Source organism: Trachurus japonicus, chromosome 24, assembly GCF_045865225.1.
Source record: "Trachurus japonicus isolate A0001 chromosome 24, Traja_1.0".
NCBI classification, from domain to species: domain Eukaryota; kingdom Metazoa; phylum Chordata; class Actinopteri; order Carangiformes; family Carangidae; genus Trachurus; species Trachurus japonicus.
In genome coordinates, this window is record NC_140930.1 from 19,122,989 (window position 1) to 19,138,561 (window position 15,573).

General features: G+C 42.7%; 1 protein-coding gene across 2 annotated transcripts in view; it reads right to left on the minus strand.

Annotated features, from left to right (window-relative positions):
* The window catches only part of nbas (NBAS subunit of NRZ tethering complex), a 148,198-nt gene that overhangs the window by 66,430 nt on the left and 66,195 nt on the right, over positions 1 to 15,573 (minus strand). For both annotated transcript variants that reach the window (XM_085770806.1, XM_085770807.1), the window contains exons 36-41: positions 13,652 to 13,735; positions 11,859 to 12,035; positions 11,050 to 11,163; positions 9,733 to 9,856; positions 4,987 to 5,063; positions 3,710 to 3,847 (exon numbers count right to left, since the gene is read on the minus strand). In XM_085770806.1, coding sequence (XP_085626932.1) covers positions 3,710 to 3,847; positions 4,987 to 5,063; positions 9,733 to 9,856; positions 11,050 to 11,163; positions 11,859 to 12,035; positions 13,652 to 13,735 — 714 coding nt within the window. The remainder of the gene's footprint in view (positions 1 to 3,709; positions 3,848 to 4,986; positions 5,064 to 9,732; positions 9,857 to 11,049; positions 11,164 to 11,858; positions 12,036 to 13,651; positions 13,736 to 15,573) is intronic.

Sequence of the window (15,573 nt, forward strand, 5' to 3'; positions counted from 1 at the left end):
CGGGATAATGTACAGTTGGTCGGGGTTCCATACAACCTGTCGGGGTTTATTTCTCCATAACAACCTCCGAACTATACATTATCCCTTACGTAATAATCTGGAAAACTGGAAATATTAGAGTGACTCTGGAACCACTAGTGTATTTGCCAACAGCCAGAGCAAACATACTTAAGGTGTCTTTAACAGTATTCAAGGGTATTAAGGGTAGGATAAAGCATATTTCCACTAGGCATTATGGGATATTATTATAATACTGTTCTCACAAAGGTAAACACTGGGATCTAGGGATCATCTTCTGTTGGCACAGTCTTTACGGGGAATTATCCCTTTACAGTTCTCGTCAGGTGACATATGGCGGCTGTAAAATGACAGACATCAAATCTTAAGGAATTAAAAGAAACTCAATTTGCAACAATACAGTATGTCGTGTGAAAAATGTTCAGGGTTCTCTCGTAATTGCCCGTTCACATTTATACATTCACATTTATAGTGGAACTATGACAAACGTTAAGGTTTTGAAGTTAGCAGAACTGTCAAAAAGTGACAAGAAATCCTATGTGTAAGTGTATGAACTGTTGCGATAATTAACAGTATAACTGATGCAGTGTTAAATCCTACAAAATGTCAAAGGCTTCATAAGTATGAGATGTGACGTCTCTGCGGGAGACATGTATGAATATGTATGTACAGTATGGTATGTGTGTTTCCAGTGACTTTTATTAAATGTATGTGATAGGTGTTTTACTTCTATACAACATGGTGTGAAAATGAAGATAATTTAATTAATTGTTTCCTTCATCACAAGTTTCAAAGTTTCTTCACTTCCAAAACTGCGACATGCTCGGTACAGCGAGGAAACCGTCTGATGACTGAGGCCTTAAAAACACATCAAACACCTCATGTAAACCCTCAGAGACGTCTCTTGCTATTTAGTACAACTGAATGACTTCAGTCGCTGAGTGTTTGGTGTCTTACTGCTTGGGTATGAAATTATGTGATAGTGACGAGAGAATTGAAGGAGCACGAGAGTTATTGAGACGCAGCGTTACTGGGAAACACTCGGAGACAGCTTGACACACAAACACACACACACACACACACCACCCGCTGTCACATGAAAACCGATCTAACACTCTGTGCACATGAACATGTTACCCTGCAGCTACACTTTACACAAAAACAAACAAAAGCATCCTCACAGACGAGGCAACGCATACATTTATAGAAAAAAAACAATAAAAACACATGTTTAGGTGTATGACATGTTTTTTTCTCCTGTCGGACTCATTTGCAATGCAAAGCGAGCGCACGCACAAAATTCAGATATCCTGTCATACGTATCTGAAATTAAATATCGCACGCTGTACAATGTGTGCCCTTAAAAGATAAGGGAACGCGAGGGAGCTAAAGAAAGCACAAGAGAAATGTATAAAGCATGCACAGTCAAGATAGTATTGTGGATGGAGAGGCCCCGAGATTCGACAAGAGGGAGACAGGCCTACGTGGGGGGAGGGAGACTACACAGAGTGTAGAAGGAGGGGGAACGGTACGCACAACGAGCAACAGAATGTGGACAGAAAGAGGTAAGACGGAGACACTTGAAAACACAACTGTCACGCCGACAAAGCAATTCTTTAAACTTAACTGACAGAAAAAAAACAAGGAAAAGAGGGCGGGCGGGGGGGGGGGGGGGGACAAAGTGGAGGAGAGGAGAAAAATCCAGGTTTGAAAGGTTTTCTTCCCCCCTGCTTCCATCAGTGTTCGAGTTAAAGTTGCCACTAACTCATCATTAAGAGCTGAGTGAAGGCAAGACCTGGAACACAACGATAACAAGCACTCTCTCTGGTAGAACACGGCAAAAAGGAGAAGAACTCAAAGGAAATGACAGATAAAAAAAAGAAGAAATGAGCTAAAAATTACAGTACAACTACCAAAGAGTAGAGCGGAAGAGAGAGCTGTATATATTTTAAGTTAATGGACTTGGGCACTGATTACTGCCATTACGATGCAGTGTGTCAGCGCGTAGAGGACGAATGTGTGTGTGTGTGTGTGTGTGTGTGTGTGTGTGTGTAGTAGTATATCTCCAGTGTGTGTTTTTGTGGACAGTCTTGACCTTGAATGTCAACTGGGACACACTTATCCACTTCCTCTGCTGACCTCTCTCCTGCTTCCGTTCTTTTATTTCAACAATTTACCTCCCCCTCCTTCCACCTGGACTAAAACCTGTGAGAGCCACAGTCCACTCAAGGAAAAGGTCAGAACCATTTCTTCTCTTTATTCTCCACCAATCACCCTCAGACACCCCTGTCGCTTCTCCTCTGCCGCCGCTGTTTTCCTCCTCTCACTTTTATATTCTCATCACTTGTTCTTCTCTTCTCGGCCTATGTGTTGGCTTTTTTTTTTCTAACTTAACGTGCAAAAAAACCCACCTTACATTAGCCGGGCATCGTTTCCAACAGATACATTTCATTTGCAACTGACACAGTCAAAACTTTATAATCCAACGAGTCCAACAGCGTTTCCATTATGCAAAACTGTCTGCTTTAGTTGCTGCTATGATTAAGACATTGTTTAAACCTTAACACTAAAAGGATGAACATTCAGCGCACTGTGATCTTGTCAAAACATATGCACCCACCCTCCCATTTTCACTTCAACACCTTCCTATTACCTTGTGACACACATTAACCATGAGCAACACAGTGTTTTGCTGTAGTGCTGATGGTCCCCTGCTGAAAAAATCCTCTGCCTAAAGAGCTAAAACCTGAACCAAGCCTCTTAGGTTTCAAGAAACTTCTTCAAAAACCAATCTGCTCAAAACAGCTCAATGTTTTGGGTTGAAGCCACAGCTTTAAACTTTTGATTTTTTTTTTCCTATCTGTACGCCAAATGCCTGCTGTTTTCAGATATTGCTTGTTACTTTTAAGTCTTGTTTTTTTGGCATTTTGGGTCATCTACGTATATGGATTTCTAGCTTTTAGACAATTTAAGATTTTTATCAACTGCCATTAATTACAACTACTTCAGGTCAAAACCAGGTTTATGACTGGGACATCTATGGTGAATGTGCGCAACACTGAGGACAGGGGTGAAAACACTCTTTACCCTGCTTTGAATGAAAAGTAGCTATAAGCCTGCTGGAAAACTCGCTAAATTGTTGTTAGATTATGTAACATGATAATCAGCATACTCCTGACCGCACTGTGTTGTATTTGCATTCAGACTAGTATCAGCCAGTTTTCAGCCCTTTTTTTTTTACTTCATTTTTTATTTTTTGTCAGACAGAGCACAGACTCTGCATGACTAAGAAATGGCTGTTTCACCTCTTTCCTCACTGAACACAGGAGACACAAAGAGATGTGCAGCCTCTTGCTCACAACATAGTTTTTTTTTTTCAAAATAGAAAACAGCTAAAGTTTTGCAAAAAAGTCACTGGATTCTCCATCAGCTGCTTTTTTGAAAGACTGGAAAGTCTGTAAATTTAGCAACAAAGGCATGGGCTGGCAACACTGACTTTAAACACCCCCAGCTTATTTAAACTTCCAACACTTAGCCATGCAGCATCTGGCTGACCAATGGTGTAACCTGATCAGTCAGCAACATTCAGGCTCATAAGCCGAGACCTGCTGCTGCTGCTGTAGTTCAGCCAAAATGGGTCAGCATAGTACCCATCGCCTTGATTCACACAAAGCTGCTATAGAGCGCTGACCTGGTACAGAGTGTGGTTCTTGTCCTTGAAGCAGGGTTTGAGATGGGAGTAGAGCTGGAGAGAGTAGTAGTAGGCTGCCAGCTGGAGCGACAAGGCAGAGTGACACTGTTTCTCAAAGCATCTGTTGGCGTCCAAGACCTGCATGTATGAATGGACAAACATGAGAAGAAAGTATAAGAGATGCATTTTAAATATTCACTTCAATATTGGCTGTAAGAGAAGGGAAAAACATGACAAATTCATTGAATGGCAATTTTCTAGATTGCCACAAGTTTTTTTATTGTGGTCTTGCATTTACTACTGTTGGATCAATATTCTAAGTGTTGAGTATCTAGTTCTTTTCTCTGCTTTCTAGTGTTATGATGATGCTACTTCCTCTAATTACTGCACATGTGATCAACTGTGGTGTACTGAAGTATTAAAAAGGAAGCCACAACAATTGAAAAATGTCGGTCCTGATGAAGGTCGATCCGACCGATCCGTTGACCCAATAAACAGAGCTTTGATGTGAGTGCGGGAGTAAGGCTTGATTTTGCAGCAAATGCATTGAATGAACCTGTTTTTCTGCAACTCTAAACAGGCCACACATGAACCGACACTGAAGAATCTCGATTTTGGTGTTTAAGAAATCTGATTTAAGAAAAAGGTCGGTTCTCATGGTGCCGTGTCAACCCATGCAGTTCCCACGCAGTCAGTCAGTTTGTCAGTAACATCACTTTAATCCGATTGGAGCTAACAAGCTCTCCAGGAAATATCTCTGTAATATCCACTCCAGCAGTTTAGTGTTTTCGCCGGCGATGCGGCAAGTGTTAAGACTCATGAGGGATTTCACGACCTCCACTTGAACACAATCTATTGCGGTTCGCAATAGGGTTTCTGTCTGTCTTGCGTTTTCATTTTCCTCGCTATTAGAGCATCAGACTCTTATTCTGACAGCTGGCACGGGAGACGCAACGTGACGTGGCCCTGTTTGTGGAACGTGTGAATGTTGACTGAACTAAGGGGAAACATGTGGCTACTTGGAATATGATGTGTACTGTATGACGAGGAACATCCTTTTGGTGACCCTTCAGTCTGAAGTTGACTCTGACACATTGATGATAAACTGTCATCCACAATAGCTCATCTAGACGTGTCAGAAATCAATAGAGGATATGAAATCACTCAACCATTTGTCAGAATCTCAGATATATTGTTACTGAGATCAGAGTATGTGTCTAAAATAAAGCTCTCTTTGTGTGTTTGTATCTGTGTGTTGTATGACTGTGTCCACCTACCTGAGGCAGGGCCAGTAAGTAGGACAGAGCCAGCATCATGTCCCTAGGAAATGCATCGTTGGCCAGCTGTAGCAAAACTGGAAAGGATGGAGACAGAGAGAGAAGAGGAAGAAAAGACTTTACCTAAAGAACTGAGGATTAACAACCAACCCTCCCCCCTCGGACAAGTCTCATCCCACATTTGTTGAATACAGACGACAGCGGCTGTCAGAATACACCTCTCTGCGGACCATACAAAAGAGAGGGAAGGTAAAAATAGAGAGAGGTGAGAAGAAAAGGGGTAGAAGACAAAGTCAAGAGGCATCATTAAAACCCCCCCTGAGTTCTGGGTTTCTGTCCATCCTCTCTCTGGGCTATTGTGTGCAGCATGTCTGCGTGTGCGTGCGTTTGCATATGTTGTGTACAAAAGTGGGGTGGTTGTGCACAGGTGTGTGTGTGTGTTTGTGTGCGCATGCATACGTGTACCTGCAGGGTTTTTTTGCATAGAGAGACCATTTATTATTCACAGAGTAAGTACATACCCACTTCTAATAAGTGCTCTCCAGATGAGTCCAAACTTCATTTAAGTGCACTTTAAAGTTGAATTGTCCCAATGCCAAATCAGCCTATGCATATGTATCAACAGCAGAAACAGGAAGAGGAGTTTGACTATAGAAATCAAGTGATCTGTGTTTCATTGGTAATGACTTGTCTGTTTGAACCAGTGATCTGAAAGAGCACATATTGCCGACTGAATATATTTTCTCACTAAAAAACATGGCTGTACCCCAAAACCATTATATTATACATACTATCTGTATAGACTATATATTACTTAGACATCACAGATCATTTTTTCATTGGAAATAATGATTTAACATTGACTCAACTTACCTTAACTAACTTTTAACTTACTAGATCTTTGAAAAAGCCTATAATATTAAATAAATGACAAATAAATGACCTGGGAAATAAACTAAGTATTCCCATACTCCGTTTTTTTCTGTCTTCTACGACACTAAATTGTATCTGTTTTGGTTTAGAATCACTATGTGAACAAACCGTGATGCATGAGAACATCACATTGGGCTCTGGGAACTCCTCATGAACATTTTTCACTATTTGCTGACTTTTACGTGCCAAACAAACAACTGATTAATCACGAAAATAACTAGGAGGATTATTCATTAATGAGAAATAGTCATTACTCGCAGTACAGTTGCATCCCCATGACAAATGAAAACTTTGTAATATGGTGGAAAGCGCCAAAAAAGAGCTGTTTTTGCAGAATTGTGCAATTAATGAATTTAATCATCTTGTGCTAACGGGAAATTATGCAAAAAATGCGAAAACATACATGAATCAAACTGCAACTTCGAAATGCGACTGCCAATTAAACCTCACAGAGAGAGAGAACATGTTTTTTTTCCAAACATTTTCTCATCACCACCGTCTACAATTACTTGTAATGTTCTACAGCTGTGAGAATCTCCGCTCTTCATAATTTGCATTGTGGGAAGATATTTATATTTTAAAATCAAGGATTGTCGAATACGCACACAAGCTGGTCTGATTTTGTCACTTTTCAAATGTGAACAAAATATTCTCAAATCCTGTTTAGAATTAGTGTGTCTTATGGAACTGGGACACAGTCCACGTTTTCTCAGTGCCTCTAAGGCTGATGGGATTTGGAGGCTGGAAAGAACTTTGGGCAAAAGAATGCAATTTTATCACAAACTGTGGGGCCTCAGGGGCACGACATTAAAACACAAGTGCACGTGGACACACACACACACACACACACACCATATGAAAATATATGAAAAATAGATGGATGAAAACTATAAACACACACGCAGCCTTTGTTAATCACTCACTAACTCACTCAGTGTCTCTGAGAAAGCGGGAGGGAAAGAGCAGAGAGAAGCAGAGAGCAGACAGAATCACTTTGTAGTCTCAGACCCAAGGAGAACAAAAGCCTGTGCTGGTGATAAGAGCCTGAGACAAAATGGAACAGACAGAGAAAAGTAGAGCATGGACATCGGGAGAGAGACGGAGGCGTGGGGGAGGGAGGGAGGGAGGGGGGCAAAGGAAGAGACGTACAGTACAGTATATACACTGTAGAACAAAATGCACACTAATATGCATACAGTATGTGCACACAATGGGCCGGTATACCTGCCACGTACTTTTTAGACGTTCACTGTGTGTGTGTTAACAGAGGTGGAGTGATGCACCACTTTAAAGAGCCATAACAGCTCTCTTAAACTGAGTGCCCACCCTCCTCCCTTTCTCATTTTTCCCTCCCCTCCTCTCTTACCTCCCGGGTTTCAATGAGCTACACCTCAGAATGAGCTGATTACACGCCTCTCTTAAGCTACTGATACCATCGGGACAGGAATTACCAGAGGGGTAAACACACACGCACACACACACACACAGAGAAGATAACCCTGACTTAAAAGCATACAATATTTCTACTTGTGTGTGTGTGTGTAAGGGTAGAAAAACAGAGAGAGTGATAAAGAGACATCACGTCCGTGTCTACATACAAACATACATACACACTCACGCTTGTGGTCCTGTGTCAGCTAAATCGGGCACATTGTTAGCGGGACGGTGAGACAGTGACTTATTACCATTTCAACTGTGCAAGCAGTGTGAAAAACAACTGATTATGGTCTGGTCAACGTGTGGCCAATGGCAGCACTGCGTACTGTGTGTGTAAATAGGTGTGTATGTGTTTCCTCACACCAAGTGCTCATGTCTGCACCTTACTCAGCTCAATCCCATTGAGTTACTTTCCCCCTGTGTCATCATTAATTACCTCCACCTTATCTGGGGCAGGTGGAAAATCAATGTATTTATTTTCTTAAAGGCCACCTCCTAGTCTGTTTTTGAGGACAGGCGGCGTGGCGGGCCGATACGGGGACTCATTAATCGAAGGTTGTTATCGGACGCGATGCCGTCCAGACAGGCTTTTCTCTTTCTTGACACGTCGCACTCCGCAGCAGCTCCGAAGGGAAGGTGACTTTTAAGAAGAGAGATGTTCAACTGAACGACAGTGGTGCGGAGGAAGACGGAGCGTGGGTTTGGTGGAACACATGGGTGTGTGAACGTATGTGTGAATGTATATCAACACATTAGCACTTCATGGATAAAGTGTGTGCCTTGCATCCTTTAGTGTCCATGAATTAGTATTCGAACACACTCTGACACACACACACACACACATCTGTTTGCTCTGTATTTTTTGTAGTTGCATCGATCCTGGTGAAGCTGCTGTGATCCATCACGCAGCGTGGCCTTGATGTTTTGACTTGATGCTATCTCTCCGGTATGGCAGTGGTGACACATCATTATTTACTGTTGCTGTGGGATACGTGGAGATACATTAATTAATCAGTATGAGGCTATTCTTCCCCCCCGTGTTGTCCCCTAGTCCAGTACACGGGGTCTCCGTGGCTAGACAGATGAGAGGAGGAGAGGAGGAGAGGGGTGAGGTGGGGGACACCGCAACTACAAGAAGATGAAGCACTGAGGAACAGCTCAGGTTAAATCATTCTCACTCACTGTCTCAAACACTCAACTTCACAGTTTGGACACCAAAGCAAAAGAAAAAAAACATGTTGGCAAATAAGATGAAGGTTCAAATAAGCAAAAATCAGGAAATGACACTCAATGAGCAGTTTATTAGGAACAGCATACTAGTAATGGATAGGGCTTCCCAACTGCTCACAAAACAGCCTCAGTTCTTTGTAGCATTGATGAAACACTGAGATCTGCTTCATGATAACATGATTACATCACATCAGTTCTCCAGAGGTGTACACAACCTTTCTGTGACCTTGTAGCTTCTGTGTCTGCAAAGCTCACTGGATGCTTTTTGCACCACAAAAGTAAAAACTCAATGCGTGAAAATCCCTGGAGAATACTCAAAAGCAGCCGATCATGTGATGGTCAAAGTCACTGAGATCGTAATTTCTACTTTATTCTGATGTTCGATGTGAACGTTATTTGAAGCTCCTGACTTGTATCTGCATGATTTCTACATCAAACACCGACGGTACCAAATGATTGGTTGAGGTGTTCCTAACAAAGTGCTCAGTAAGTGTAGATTACAACAGCCTGGGGAATTATGGATTATGGATATTGAGGAGTTTATTCCCTCACATGATGAATATGGTTTTGTCCACTGACAATTCCAAAGGAGTTCATTTTAACAACATGAATAATCCTCAGAAATATTCACAACAATGGGAAAGGCACTGTTGCTTTATGCAACTGTGATGTGAATGGAAATCAAGGAGAGAAAAAAAAAAAAAAATGTGGAACTGCAGATGGTGAACAATATGGTCTGTCTGTCGTGCAGGAGAAGTTCAGTTTTATTTCCATCACACCCCAGTCTCAGTCAAGACTGCTTCAGCAGCAACACGTAACACGCAGCTCAAATAGTTTTGAAAACAAGCTCGCTACAGTTTATAAGTGATTTTTTGACACGAGCCATGTGGGAAAAACGGCTCAAAGTGTGAGACAGCGACTCAAACTGAATATCAAGTAACCTGGCAGAAACTCTGCTCCATTCCTACATTTAGTGTTGTTAGAATAATGTGAGGTTTGAGTTGGGATTAGTCTGTCTGGAAATTGGGTTGTTTTAATAGAGAGGCTGCAGCATTTCACACTACACTTTCTTAATTTGTATAAGAATCTGTGTGTGTGTGTGTTCGTGTGTAAAACTGTGTCACACTGTAGGCTTGTTCTGCTTACCCTCTGTAGCAGGAAACAGGGTTTTTCCTTCAGTTTTGGCCTCAGCAAGTTTGCCCGTTCTCAGCAAAACCTCGGCAAAGTTTTCCTGCGGCACGTCTTTGTAGGCTAAATACACGTCTTGATTCTACAGGAACAAACGGAGAACAGAAAAGATGCATAAAACATACACAAGAGGAATCTCCCACCCCCCCACCCCACTGGCAGCAGGGAGAGCAGATCAGAAATTGTGCAGGGAGATGTGATTAAGGTGAGCGAGGGTCTTAATTCCCGGGAAGTCGGACAGATGACAGATTGAGCAAACAAATGAACTGCAGAGCTAAAAAAAAAAAAAGCTTTTCGACACCAGGCCTTTTTATAATTCATTTATAGAGTTCCTACACGCTGTGCGATTTCTCAAATGTCTGAGAGGTGAACAATGAAGTTGGTGCTTTTTCAGGCCTCGGAGCTACCGCCTGAACACCGGATGTCTCCTGTCTGTCTTCGCCGCTCTCGCTCCGTCTTGTTGCATTTGTCTCTCTTTCTCTCTCAATCAGCCTCTCCTCCCACCCGACTCCCTTCATCGAAACTGTTAAGGTAAAAACCAATCCCATTGATCAGCCGGCTCATAGACAGACGGACGTGGGGAGCCATTATTGGTGGATGGATGATGGAAGATGGATGAAGGCTGGAGATGGAGCAGAGGAAAGGATTTGGAGAGGCCTATTAAAATGTCATGAGAAGAGATGTATCGTCCTTCTCTGTTTCCCCTCGCGTCCACTCTTTTAGCTATCCACATGATTTGTGTCTCTGAGTAAAAAGCCCAGTCATAGCCCGGGGCGACCATTTTCTAGGCATAAAGGTCAAACTACTCCTTTTCTTACTTTTGTTCTTTTCTACCTCCATAACTCCTTCTGTCAACATTCTTTCTTTTAGTTTTTTTTTTATGGTCTCCCCCTTCATCGAATACATCCCGAACCTCCACTCTTGGTGGTTTATATCTTTCACCGTGTCTCTCATTTTGTTCGCTATCATACTATCAGTCTTGAGTGAATCCTTCTTTTCCTGGAAAGCAAAGTTCCAAATTGCTTCTGGCATTAAAATCGCATGCTGAGATCAATATTCATTTGGTCTCTGCACTGTTTTTGGAGGAATTTATAAGTCATAGGAGAAGAAGGAAAAAAAATCGAATTAAATGCCTTAAGTCATAAAGCTACTCAGGCATTTTTGCAATAATTTAGGAAGGTGGCCTGAGGTAAAAAGGAGAATTAAGAACAACAGAAATGGAAGGAGGAAGGGAAAATAATGAGTCCTGAGCCACACTGGTCCTAAGCCACTCACCGGGTCCATGTAGGGATCCTCAATGAGTTCCCGATAAAAGGGGCTGCAGCCTTGACGCTCCAGGTTGGAGTTCTCACACGCCCCATCCTGACTGGTGGCTCCTGCTCCCTGACCCTGAGGAGCCATCAAAACATCATTAAATTTTCACAACATGCCCACAGCACTGTCATCTCTGTGTGTCCCACACCTCACATCCTCTGCGCTTTTTTCACTTTCCTTAGGAGCCCGTGACCACGAGTCTCGCCTCCCCCCTTTTCTCCTCCCGCCGTCACCATCGCACAAGGCTGCCATGACCAGAGACGCCATCAATCTCCAGCCCGGCGACCGCTGAGCCAGTTCAGCCGCCAGCAACAGCCAGATATTGCAATATTCAATAGGCGGGCCAATTAATTATGCAAGAGATGAGCTCTTGATTGGTTGTTTTTGGATGAAGACTATGAAGTCTGTGAGCAACAGTGTGTGAGAAATTGAGGGGGGGGGGGGCTTCGGCGTCTCTCACGCACACATAACACTGTGCAGCCCATAGGCTACACAGGGTAAAAACAGACATTAAAAAAATACATCAAGAGAAACTGCACTCTTATTGTCGGCTTCTTCATTGTGCCTTTTACAGTACACTACTGATTATGCATTCATAAGCACACATACAAGCACCACACACCACACCACACACAAACCACACACATTTAAACCCACAAGCTCATTAGTTAGTTCACTCGTTAGTTACTTTATTGTCCCTGGTGTGGTAAATTGTCCTCAGCTTCACCGCCGATCACATAAATTAAAAACAAGACAAAAAGTGTTCTTACATGCAGCGGCCGGAGGTAGTTGAGCGACTCTTTCCACCAGCGGTGGTCGCTAACCGCGCTCAGAACAGCCTTGGTGGTCAGTCCTGTGGTGGTCAGCACTTCCATGGTCTTAGCTGTAGTCCTGTGCAGCAGGTCCCCCGCTGTCCCCACAGGGGAGCCCACAGTGGGTGCACAGGCCTAGGGCCAAGCAGGTGGCGGCGATGACAGCATGGACAAAAATAGGACAGCCATGTTATTCTAATTTATCAGCCTGATGTCTCTGCAGTGGTGGCTGCTACAGGAGCCTTTATAACTGGAATTCATCCAATACAAATACTAAAGCAGCCTCTTAACACCTTCACTTTGCACATGGAAAAACATCATCAGAGGAGTTCTGAGCTGAGGACTCTCTAGGATGAGTGTGGTAGATATGATGGTATGATGGTAAGTGTTTTTTTTTTTGCTTTTTTCTGTTTAGGTAGTTAATAGAAATACTCCAATTAGTGCAGGGCTCTGTGTGTTGGTCATTTTGTGTACCATGCAGGTGAATTACAACATGCACCTTTGAAGCAGCACAATGCTCCCCCTGCCCTGCATTGAAGAAAATAGAGTATTATGCAGGTAAAGCACTAATATCATGACAAGAAAAGTACACGCACCAACAATTTAACTGGTCAATGTCACATCTAGCGTTCATTTGGCTGGGGAATTTATCTCATCTTCTTCTTCTGTACCGATTATCCTCACTAGGGTCACACTGGAGCTGGAGCCTATATCTCAGCTGACTAAGGACGAGAGGCGGGGTACGCCCTGGACAGGTCGCCGGTCAATCATAAGGCTAACATATACACACAGACAACCCAGGGGTGCCGTCCTGCTGAGAACCACTGCACCTCCTTGCCGCCCCGCTGGGGGATTTTAGACAAGGTTAATTCCCAAAAATCCAAGAGCGGGAGCAGAAGTCTGAGACCAGAAGTGCTGTGAGCGCACAGGAGCAGACAGGGTGTGAGGAGAAAGTCTCGAACCAAAGCTCAGGACATTTCTGCGGCACCAGCGTATATCTGAGTGCAGACAAACAGCTGTGACCAGGAGCAGAGATCGGGATGGGAATATTTTGAGAGAAAGGGCGAGGCTTTGAGAGGCATTACAGAATCTGAACATGAAATGAAAAAATAATGCTCTGAAAATGAAGGACAATGCTCTTGAATAAAGATAGGAAAGAAACTCCTTAGTCAGTGGGCTTGAGCCTTGAGCATCGTTTAGTGCCTTTCATCAATACTTTATCCGGCAGGGGATTGAGGGTCAGAGAATGAAAGGAACCCAAACATGCATGGACTCAAGATGTTTGTTAAAAACACACACACACACACACACACACACACACACACACATCTAGAGGGCTTAAATATACGGGTGAGGAGTAGGAACATCAATACAACAATAAAATGACAACAGACAGCTTCAAATGAGCACCCATCCGCACACAAAGGGGATGCAATGCAAGTCATGAAACATTAACACCCACTCAAGGCATCATAAAGCTGGCGGTGCTGAGGGGGAGGAGAAGGGGAGGCATAAATAAACCAAAGGAGCTGAGCAACCTTAACACTAGATTTACACCTCATCAAATATGGAGCAAAAGGAAAACACACAAACGCAACGAAAAAAGGACAGAGACACACCCACGCAGGGACAGAGGAGCAGACAGCTCAAACAAAAAGGGCAGGTGAACAGCATGCATATCAATATACAGATTTTTGTTTTAAAAACGCACACATTCCCATGTTGAGATGTAACACAACACACTCACAAACCTTCACAGAGTCTGTCTCATCAGCCTCTCGTCCACTGTTTGTAATAACAGGCTCCATTTGATAGTTAACTGCCTGGTACAGAACCTGCAGGACAGACGGAGGGAGGGAGGGAGGAGGAAAACAAGAGATGAGATTTGTTATTTTCTTATACAACCTGTTGCTCCAGCCAAACAATCTGACTGCTTCAGGTGAAAGGAGGACGTTTTCACCATGGTGTGTTTTGTTGTTTATCTATTTTTGACTTCACTTGAGAATCTACTGTATACAGGTTAATTATGAGGTGTTAAGGATAGGCTTATATTTTACGTTGTTTGTTGTGTGTATTGCATTTGTATGTTCTTTGGTATGACACCACCTTGTTCATGTTTTTGTACATCTTAATAAAAGCAAAAAAAATACTCAGGATTTCTTCCCAAAGGCTGCAGATGACTACTGTATGAGCAGCAAGTAGAGTTGCATTACCTTGGCTGAATACTTTTTTTTTCTCTTTAGAAATCTGACAAAGTGCAAGGCAAGGCAAGGTAAGGCAAGGCAATTTTATTTGTATAGCCCGTTTTTACAAACAGTTTGTCTCAAAGGGCTTTACATGGCATCACAACAACATCCTCTGCCCTTAGACCCTCACATCGACTGAGGAAAAACTCCATGGAAAACCCTTTTAACAGGGAAAAATCGGAGAAACCTCAGGGTGAGCAACAGAGGAGAGGGAGAGCCGGTCAGCTCGATGGGAGTGGAACTCAACAGTTTCAATTTGGTGAAAAGGTTCAAATTTTTCAAAGTTTTGTGGCACATGTATTTTTCCTTCCTAAGTCCCATCATGTGAAACTTCATGTGACCCCTTGATACTCTGGTTAACAGTACTGTATGAGAAACAGTAGGTCTTCGTCAAGGATCCACTTTTACTGTAAGATAAAAAATACCTGATATCAGCCTCCCAGCGGAAAGTCAGGTTGATGTGATGTGTTTTCTCACCAGTATGAAAAGTTATTATCCAGTTCCTTTCGTAAACAAATTAATTCCTTCCCCGGTCTGCCTTTTAACAACTCTTTTTTTATACTAGCTATGGAAAGCACTCTGTCAGCCTCTGCTTCTCAGCCTGAGATGCTTGACCCCCGTTGTATTTTTAATGTAAACTGGACAGAAAATTGTTCAACATAATGACCATAAGGATACTACAGATTAATAGGAAATCCTTGTTGGACTACAATTTCACTGCACTTTGAAGATGGTGTATTACTAGGGATGCACCAGCATCGGCTGAACATCGGTATCAGTCAAAGTTCGCCTCATTGACTGGCCATCAGCCATCGGAAAATACTGATGGCAGTGGCAAATGTTGATGATTATCTGTTCGATGGCATACAGTATTGTGATGACTCCCAGAAGCATGTAATTTTTTCTCTTTTTTGGGGGGGCGTGACTCCGCCAAGATGCCAGAGTTCATGTTCAAATTGTTAAAGTTGAAGGTAGGGTTGGAGATCCTGGAAAAACGGTTTGAGCAGGCCACACGTCAAAAGTCCTAGCCCCTTTCCTCAGATTTCTCTCTGAAGTCATGCCTCCAAAGCTCACAAAAATGTCTTTTTTTTGTAGGTAATGAAGATTTCTTGGTTTCCTTTACACAAAAGAGTAATAAACAACAAAGAAAAAACATTGGTACCAGCATCAGCCATCAGCCAAACTGTTATTTTAAACATCGGCCCAGAGTTTCACTCATCAGTACGTATTACTTTGCAAGATAAAATAATGTCCACAGTGATGGCTTTCCAGAGTTGAAAAATACTGTGTCAAGCTTATCATAAAGCTTGGTGTGCTCTGTGAGTTTGGGCATCAGATAACCTTCAAATTTATGGATCTACTGTTTTATTCAAAGTCTCACTGTCACGCAAAGCAAAATATATAAGGGAAAATATACAGAAGAATCA